This window comes from Alligator sinensis, unplaced genomic scaffold (genome assembly GCF_000455745.1).
Source record: "Alligator sinensis unplaced genomic scaffold, ASM45574v1 scaffold161_1, whole genome shotgun sequence".
Classification (NCBI taxonomy): domain Eukaryota; kingdom Metazoa; phylum Chordata; order Crocodylia; family Alligatoridae; genus Alligator; species Alligator sinensis.
In genome coordinates, this window is record NW_005841974.1 from 3,156,416 (window position 1) to 3,166,106 (window position 9,691).

General features: G+C 45.6%; 1 protein-coding gene across 1 annotated transcript in view; it reads left to right on the top strand.

Moving 5' to 3' along the window:
- Window positions 1-7,968, top strand: part of LOC102373055 (antigen WC1.1-like) — a 53,868-nt gene extending 45,900 nt beyond the window's left edge. The window contains exon 17 of the mRNA XM_006020989.3: window positions 7,712-7,968. Coding sequence (XP_006021051.3) covers window positions 7,712-7,836 — 125 coding nt within the window. The 3' untranslated portion in view covers window positions 7,837-7,968. The remainder of the gene's footprint in view (window positions 1-7,711) is intronic.
- Window positions 7,969-9,691: the final 1,723 nt, after the last annotated feature.

The window sequence follows — 9,691 nt, forward strand, 5'->3', positions numbered from 1 at the left end:
GGGCCATTGGGGGTCCCACCCACAGTCCCTTCCCCACTCCTCCATCCCCCCTGACCCCTTACCGGCACTGGAGCCCTGGTGCTGAACACGCCGCATGGCTGGCCGCGTGTTTCAGTACCAGGGCGAGGGGCAACCATAGAGATGCTTTGGCAGCTGGAGCATATCTATGCAGGACCCTGCCTCCGGTTGCCTCAGGGCATAATCGGGGACTGTGCCCTGCTCCGCTTTTTTATACTTATTTTTTTTTAGACCCCTGGATATCAAGTTTGCAGCACGGGGAACATTTTTTTGTTCCCACATGTGCCTGTTGCCCCACCTCAAAGGGGTTTGTAGAGGGGCAAGAGGCACGTGCACGCTCATGTGGATGCGCCTGATGAAATTATCTTGCTAGTGTGAACTGGGTGGAATTGATGAAAACCTACACTGATTGTTCTCAACCTTTTTGGTCTCTAGGCACCCCCAGAAAAATCAGACTCTTAGTTTTGACTTGTTTTTTGGCAATGGAAAAACAATAGAACAATTCTTTTGTTGCAAAGAGCTCAAAAAGACCACAACAGGTCAGAAATGTTTTTGAGAACATGACTTTGTCTTTGAAATCTCTTGGTTTATCTTGTGAATCATGTGTAAGAGTTTCCCATGGCACCCAAACTGAGAATAACTGTCCTGCAATATTCAAATCCTTGCCCTTGACCTGCACTGTGATGCAAGGAGCCCAATCATTCTCCATTACATTATGTATCTTGGATGTAAGAAGCTCTAAAGTCTCTTAGGGCATGTGTATATGGTGTAAGGCAGAACTGTGCTGAGACACTTTGAACTGGCTGCCAAGCCATGAGAGAATGCTAAGCCATGACAAGAGCTGGCTGCAGAGAAGGGAGAGGGTTGAATGAGTTAACAGGAGAGATTCAGGGAGAATCGGTGAGAACTTTGTTTACCTGCTAACTGGAGAAACAAGGAGAAGCAGCCAACTGACAGCCTATCCTTCCCAGCAGAAACTAGGCAACAGAAAATGTACCAAAGCTTACAAGGAAAACTTATAAGTTAAGTGAGAAGACATCAATATATATAACTTTACTGGCTTTTGTCTTTGCACTGTGTTGGGAAATGAGGCATCCGCTGCCCAGAGATTTAGTCCTTGAGGGGTTGAAAACCTGTGGTTCATACAACTCTTGGGTTGGAAGGGACCTCAGGGGTCATCTAGTACAAACCTTTGTATGAATGTGAGATGCGCTGTTTGTTTATAACATTTAAGTCATATCAGGCCGCTTTCTGATGCAGACCATTTTCTTTATCAGTACTGATCCGATATTGGATGGATGTATTGGTGTACTTCTAAAAATATATCTATTATAGTAAAATAAAATCTAATACATTTGGTTATGTCAACTATTATTACTCCTACTTTAAGATAAAGCTATGATATATTGTATATTTAATGTATGGTCTCCCCTTATCTTCTTTCAGGCCTTGGGCTTTGTTTAACTGTGTTTGATAGTTTTTGTTACTTGCTGACCAAGTTAACTGTCACATCTGCAAAGGTTCACACTGTGGTGACTCAAGAAACAGGCTTTGGGCCTTCTGCTCAGTAGCACTTCCACAGCTTAGCCTGGCTCCTTGAAAATGACCAAGGCTGGCTGGCAATAACACCTTTGTTCTACTGTCCCACTGTTCTAACAATAAGAAAGTTTTTTCCCCGCCTTTCCTTGATATTTAATCTAAATCTTCCTTGCTGCGGTTTTAAACTAAGGGTGCACTGATAAAGATTTTTTGGGGCTGATACCGATGGCCAATTATTAACCAGCCATATCGGCCAATACCAGTCTGAATGCTGCTATGCAGCTCAGCAGCTTGGAGAGCAGCATCCAGCTGGTAAGTCTGTTGGGGGGAAAGGGCAAGGGGGAGAGAAAGGGCATGAGGGGGACAGATTGAGACCCCTATGGTGAGGGAGGGAGTGGGGCTGGGCTGCTGCTGGGGCAGGTGCTGAATAACTGGGATGGGGCAGGGCATGGGATGAAGTCATGACTCATCCAGAGGGCATGGGGGGGGGATGGCTCCTGCCACTGCGTATACCCCTGGGGGAGCATGGGAGCATATGCCCCTTAGATTTGTGTGTGGGGTGAGGGCAGACTGCTGCATGCTTAGGGATGGAGGCTGCTCTGGGCTGTTCCCAGTGTGGGGGCTGGGCTGGGCCTGTGCTTGGGCTGGGCAGGGTGGGGTAGGCGGCAGCAGCATAGGGGGTGGGGGTGCTACTGCTACAGCCATCCCAAAATTCACCATAGCCCCTCTCCCAGCACTGCCACTGCCTGCCCTGAGTGCAGCCATGGCCCAACCCTCCTGCTAGGAAGAGCCTAGCAGAGCCTCTGGCCCCGAGTATGCAGTGGCAGCCTGCCCTCAACCTGTTCACAGATCCAGGGGGCATGTACCCCCCATGCCTCCCCCGGGGATGCGTGCAGCGGCTGGGAGCTGCCCTCCCTCCCAACCTCCCATGCCCTCTGGATGAGCTGTGACTCTGTCCCATGCCCTGTCCCACCCCAGCTGTGCATCCCCTGGCCCAGCCTAGCCCCACTTCCTCTCTCACCACAGGGGCCTCAATTTACCCCTCCACCCACCCCTTTCCTCCCTTGCATCCCTTCCCTCCAACAGACTTACTGGCTGGATGCTGCTCTCCAAGCTGCTGGGCTGCACTTCTGGCCGCATGCATGCAGCATTTATTGGTGGCATTCTTGGCCAAATCAGCCAAAAAAAGATGATTGCCGATAATGTCAGTTTTCCTTTTATTGTTGCCAATATGATATGGAGTGATGTATCAGTGCACCTCTACTTTAAACCCATTGCTTCATGACCTGCCCTCTGTGGTGAGGGAGAACAGTTGCTCTCTCTGTTGTTTATGGCAGTTCAGTTCTTCTCAGAGAAGGATGAAGAGTACACAGAAGAGGGACATAAAATTACAAATTCAGACACTTAGGGAGCTTACACACATGCAAGTCTGCTCTGACATGCTAGAAATCTAGTGTGTCGGAGAAGACTTGATAAATTGAGTCTGCTGGAGCATGTAATGTATGTGCCCGGTGCTACATCAGATGCAGGTGTATAAGCAGAGCAGTGTGCATCAGTGCTGAGAAAATGGCAGGCAGTGCATTTTGAACTAAAACACATTCAGTATGGTTTAGTTCAGAGTGTACTGCCACCATTTTCTCAGTGCCGATGCAGGCTGCCCTGCTTATATACTTGTACCCAACACAGCGCCAGGCGCTTTTAATTAATGTGGACTGCTAATTAAAAATGCCCGGTGCTACATTGGGCACATGTGTAAAAATACCTCTAAGGACTAATTAAAAAACTTTTGGTATCAGATAAACATTTCTTCATTGGAGTCACTGATTGTACTGGTTAATCATATGATGACCAGTACTGTATGAGCATTAAATTCAAATACAATTCTAAGATGCATTCTTCCAGAGCCAGTGAAGTTTTGTTAACACCGTACAAAGCATTGGTAAGACCTCATTTAGAAGACTGTGTATTGTTCTGGTCACCAGTGTTAAAAAAAAAAAAAGATTAAGCTGGAACAGCTACAGAGAAGGACTACTAAGGTGCTGAGGGTCAAGTAGAACTTATTTTATGAAAAGAGATTAAGGAGATTGACTTGGGCAGTTTTGTAAAATGAAGGCGGAGTTTTTATATGGTTATTCTATATAAATACACTCCAGAGAAGATGCTGATGATGGGCTATTTATATGAAAGGTAATATTGTACAAGATCAAATTATACAAATTGTGCATATATAAATTTAGAGGGGAAATTAGAAGAAGGCCTCTAACCAGCAGAGGGAAGCTCACAACAGATTTCCAAGCAAGGCATTTGGGGGAAAGAACCTACATGCTCTAAGGTCGGGTGTGATAATTTTATTGAAGGGATAGCATGGTTACCATAGAGGTATTCTTGGAGTAGTAATTAACACATGATATGAGGCTCTGAGTATTTTGGTAGCAGCATGACAGGGTTGAGAGAAGATTTGATCATCAAGTAAGCTGCTTGCATTCTGTGGAAAGTATTTGTAGTGTATAGATTCTCAGTTTTGCTGAGGGTGAGAACAGGGTAAAGCTGGAGAAAGTCATTTTAGAGGGAAGAGGGAAGCTGGATTTGTGTTTTGAGGTTGTGCTTTAATTTAGATGATACAGAATTCCAAGTTTTGTGTGTGCAATTAAGGAAAAATAGTTGTGAGATCCCTTTCCTTGTTTCCTTCTCTTATTTACCCTTCTTATGCTGGGATTTTAATATGCTACCACTAATTGATGCATTGCTTTATATTCTATAGCCCTATGCTTCAGGTTTTCTGCTGTTTGTCTAGAGGAATCAGGAAGATTTTTTTTCTTTTTATTTTGCTTTGCCTTTCTATGAAGCATTGAATATTGAATCGTAAAATCATAAGGTTGGGAGGGATCTCAAGGGTCATCTGGTTCAGCTCCCTACTCCTAAATTATCCCTGCCAGATGCTTATCTAAATTAAACTCTTCCTTAAGACTTCCAGTGAAGGAGATTCCGCAACTTCCCTAGGCAGTCTGTTCCACTACCTTACTATTCTATCAGTAAGGGAGTTTCTCCTCAGACTTAATCTAAATCTACTTTGCTGCAATTTAAAGTAATTGCTTTGCATCCTACCTTCTTCAGCAAGAGAGAAAAGTTGTTCTCCCTCTTCTTTATAGCAGCCTTCCTGATATTTGAAGACTGCTGTCAAGAGGGTCCTTGATCATCTGTTTTATAAGTTAAACATGCTCAGTTCTCTAAACTTTGCCTTCCAACCCCTTCATTACTTTAATCTCCTGTCTCTTGACCCTCTTTAACTTCTCTGCATCCTCCTTAAAATATGAAATCCAGTAGTGAACATAGTACTTTAGGTTAGGTTTTTCTAACTTCTTCAGCCCATAATTGCATTTTATTTTTTCTCCAACTGTATCACATTGCTGATTCATATTGAGTCTATGATCCAAAAAATCCCAAGATCCCTCTGGGCAAAGCTGCCATCCAACCAATTATTTCCCATTCTGTATTTGTGCTTTTGATTACTCTTGCCTAGGTATAGCACCATGCATTTGTCTCCACTGAACTTCATCCTGTTGTCACTAGCCCTTCCTTCCTTTCTATCAAGATCGTTTCTGAATTCTATTCCTATCCTCCAATGTGTTTGCAGTTTTTCCTAGTTTCACACCATCTTCAAATTGCTTAGGAAGCCTTTTATTTTGGCAGCCAAATAATTAATTAAATGTTTAAGAGCACTGGTCCCAGGACAGACACCTGTGTGTCATGAACAAGATCTCGATGTGGGGTGTCAGGGTTCAGGGAGGGCACAAGTCTAGGAAATCCAAGAGCCAGGGGTCACAAGCCAGGAGTCCAGACTCTAAGGGCTAGGCATGGCTGTAGGCAGGAAATAGAGAGTTGGAGCTAGAGAAGAGATGGAGGCAGAAGCAATGCAGCAGGGGCTAGGACTAGGGAATAAAGATTAAAAAATCAGGGAGCAGGACTAGGGAGCTAGAAGGACAGAATCAGGAGCATGGGCCTAGAGCATAGAGGAGATCTTGTCAAGATCTGAGCTAGAGCCAGAGCTGGAACAGATTTTGTAGGTTTTGGGATCAGGATAGAACTAGAACTGGAGTGGGAGCAAGCTCTGGGATCTGAGGTGGAGCTGGACCTGGAGTTGGGGCTGGAGTGGGCTTCTGGTGATCCAGGAATAGATGTGGTTCAGCTTTTGGAGGTCCAAGAAAAGAGGCAGCTACATTCTAGCTGGGATCTTTAGCTGGAAAAAAAAGCCATCTTGTAGATGATGAACTACTGGCTCTGCCTCAGGTCTTGCAGGGTTATCTCTGGTGGGCTGGTCCAAAAGAGGTTAAACATTGGTACCATGGCCTGGAGAAACCCATCTGTATTGTACACAAAGAGACTGGCCCATCTTCAGCAGTGGACAGGCTTATCTCAGGGCCTTTCTAGAAAGAAGACTGATCATCAGGCCCACCTTTACCTTATCAGGGGGGCAGGTCTAGGGGCATTATGAGGACAAGAGACATTGCTTGAATATCCCCTCCCCACAAAACTCCCCAGGGCTGCCACCAAAGTTGTCAGGCCGAAGAACTGCAGGCTCATGGTAGGTCTGAGTGGTTGTTGGTAAAGGGATATTTTGAGTAAGTCTGGACCCCCAAGACTTCTGTGTCGTGCTGAAGGGTCTTTATTTGGGTTTGCACTGCAGTGCTTTGACCCTGAAATGCACCCGGTTCTGTCTACAAAGCTCTGCAAGCAGCCATCAAATCCCCTAAGGAAAAGCCAGTGGTGAGGGCCCATCATGTGGACTAACAACTTCTCTGAAGCAGATGTTGTCATTTGGAGGTCCTCACTCAGTTGCAGGAATGACTCAGACATGGAGTAGGGGTCAGAGTTCAGAAGTAAGAGCACAAGCCTGGGAAATCTAGACCTGGGGGTCATGAGCCAGGAGTGCAGTGCCTGATCTAGGCATAAGGTAGTAGGCAGAGGTGCAGGCAGGAGATAGACACTGGGAGTTAGGCAAAGGGTTCAGGTAAAAGCTAGGAATTGGGGACCAGGACTAGGAAACTAGAAGCACAGAATCAGGTGCACAGAAGCTAGGACAGGAAATATCTCTTATTGAAACCCCACAGAGCACTGCAAGGCTGTTGCTTATATGAAATAGCTGTACCCAGGCAGTTCAACAGGGACCAGCTGGGGGACACTCAGGCAGCTAGTAGCCAATGTCTCCATTCCCCCTCCCCCAGAGCAATCAGGGCCAGCTGAGGCCTTGTCTGCCTGCCTTGTCTGCCTGCGTTCTGACACTGGAACACAACTCAAAACCTCCCGTCATTCTGACACTGATCCATTTATAATTACCCTTTTCTTATGGCTATTGAGCCAGTTGCCTATTCACCTTAAGGTAGTTTTATCTAGCCCACACTCCTTTAATTTGCTTATAAGAAAGTCATGTGAGGCTTTATCAAAAGCCTCATTGAAGTCCAAGCACACTATGTTCACTGCATATTAAATAGAATAGAACTATTTTGCCTTCGTTACAATTGTTAAGAGCAGGCCAGACAAACATCTGCTGTAGATAGTTTAGGTCTGTTTGCTCTTACTTAACACCAGGGGGCTGGGCAAGATGATTTCTTGGGGTTCCTTCCTCTTTAGGGGTCCCTTCCAGGCCTGCATTTCTATGATTCAGTAATTCTATCATGGAGGGAAGAAAACTGGCAGCCCATGCTGTAGGTCAGGGTTGTTCTACTTTGGCGCAGCTAGGGGCTGCACACAGCACAAGCCCACACTATGGGGATGACCCCCTGGTACCTTCCCCACATGGGCTATGCCAGTGGCATGCAGAACCCATGGCCCCTGTTGCAGGCTGTACCCTGGAAAGCCCCACTGGTGGCACATGGCAGCATTGTGCCACACCCCATGGGCTGCACCAGTGGAACAGAGCCCTCTTCTCCTCCATCCCACAATTTGCGCTCGTGGCACTTAGACCTCTGGGACCTCCCCCACTGCATGGCAGCAGGAAAGGCAGCCATCGGGGCTGAAGGGCTACATGTTAACCACATATAGTCTGTGGGCTGCTGGTTGGACAGCCCTGCTGAAGGTTGTATGTGCACTTGGGTTCAGTGCCCATAGGTGCACTGTGGGGTATGTGGTCACTGTCATGTTCCTTTGATATTTTCAGGTTGGAGTCTGCACTCACTAACAAGTGAAGTGGCCTCTGGAGCTGAGAAAGCAGATTCATCCCTGCCTCTTGGAGATGCACATTATGATGATGTTGAAGATGGCATCCCTGTGACACTGACATAAGAATGGCTGAGTTTAGAGCAAATACCCTAGGAAGACATAGACGTTGGCTGGTTGAAATTTTTTCTTTTCAAAATGCTCACATTGTGTCATCAATGACAATCCCTGCCTATGGCCTAGATGCCAGCCTTTTTGCCTGACTTGTGTAGTTATAAGTAATATAAATGATATTGAGAAAAGTTCTCTAATTTTTCCTGTAGTTTCTCATTGATCAGACTCCCCTGGAACTTTCTGATTTTTATTCCTTAAATGACTTCATTGTGAATATATTATTTTTCTTATTAAAACCTTTTTTCATAGTGTGTTTCAACATTTACACTTTTCTCTGAGATATACTGGGCAGTCTCCCCAGAAAGATCAGGGAAGGAATTTCAGAATGAACTAAAGAAAACAACAGCAAAGTGCCATCTTTGGGCTATAGCAGGGTGCTAAACAAGATTTGGGATTTAGCATGATTGTTGTATCTGGTGTATCAACGGTTCAAAACCTGTCCTTAGAATATTTCTAATTGCAGAGGTGCCTACCCTGAGTCCAGACTCAATATTTTCATTTGATTTCTAGGAGGATAAATGACCTGTCAGTTACAAGTGCATGCACACATGGGGGAAGTTTAAAAATCTTGGAGTGATGCCAGTCTCTTTCTCTTTTTTGATTCCATGCTCAGCCACAATGGTATCTGAACATCTTACAGTTAAGCAATACTTTTTGTCTTGCATCAGATTCTGTTTATTTTCCATCTCTCTCCCAAGAAATGATGTGTATACCAAATTTTGGAGGGTATGGTGGGTATTTGTTGTGTTGTTTAGTGAATTGTTGTGGGTCTTAATTCGTGAAGGCAGCTGAAGCAGCCCATATGAAAGTGGACTGTAAGTGGCCATGAACTCCTATGGGAATTTATTCCAGTCTTGGATTGCCCCCAGGAAAGCTGTCTCCTCTGCAAATAAGTCATGCTCTTGCAGTAGACAGCTCCATTGTGCATGAGGAACATGTGATGAACATAATCCTGGAATATGAGGTAAGCTTATATATCCTGAGCACAAATGAATCATTATGTGACTTAAAATTAGGCACTGACACCTTGAATCAACATCATACTCTCTGGGAAGCTGGTGTAGTTACTCACTACAGATTTGATGGCCCTAGGAGAACCTTTGCTAGGGAGGTGCTCTGGTGCATTTCAATATTGTGTTTATTTCATCTGAGTTCAGTTTTTTATTGCCTGGCCAATTCCATCACCATAGTTAAGGCTGCCAGTAACAATGATCAGGATGGAACAATACCTCCTATCCAGCTGTGGGTGACAGAATGGATTTCTTGGACATCTCTGTATATAGGAATTTAGCATATGTGACAAACTAGAAGCTTTCCTGTACTACAAGCTAACTTGATGAACTCTGGGAGCACATGCAGGGGTGTGCATTTCCTGTGGGACAAATAGCAGAAGCATATATTTTTGCCTCTGCTATTTGTCTCTGGGCATGCCCCTGTACTTGCACTCCGGCATGTAGCAAAGTGACCCAGGTGGGGTTACCTATGCTGGCCCCAGCAGCCTTACCTGGGATCCTGGGGGCCTCCTGGGGCAGCAGTGGTGCCAAGCTGGCTGCTCAGAGCCTGGCTGGAAGCAAGAGTGTGGCTCTAGGTGGCCAGGCTCCCTTTCTGGCAGTGCACATTGCTACCACATGTGCCACACTGCTTTTTTCAGTGGTGGTTTTTTTTGACAACAGCATCTCCCGGTGTCAAAAAAACTACTGTGCTGCAAATTAGCAGCACAGCAAATGCATGCACACGTACTGTGTGCAGTTTGCGGCACCTCAAACTGCTTTGTGGCACCTCAAACTGCACATGCATGCTCATAGGG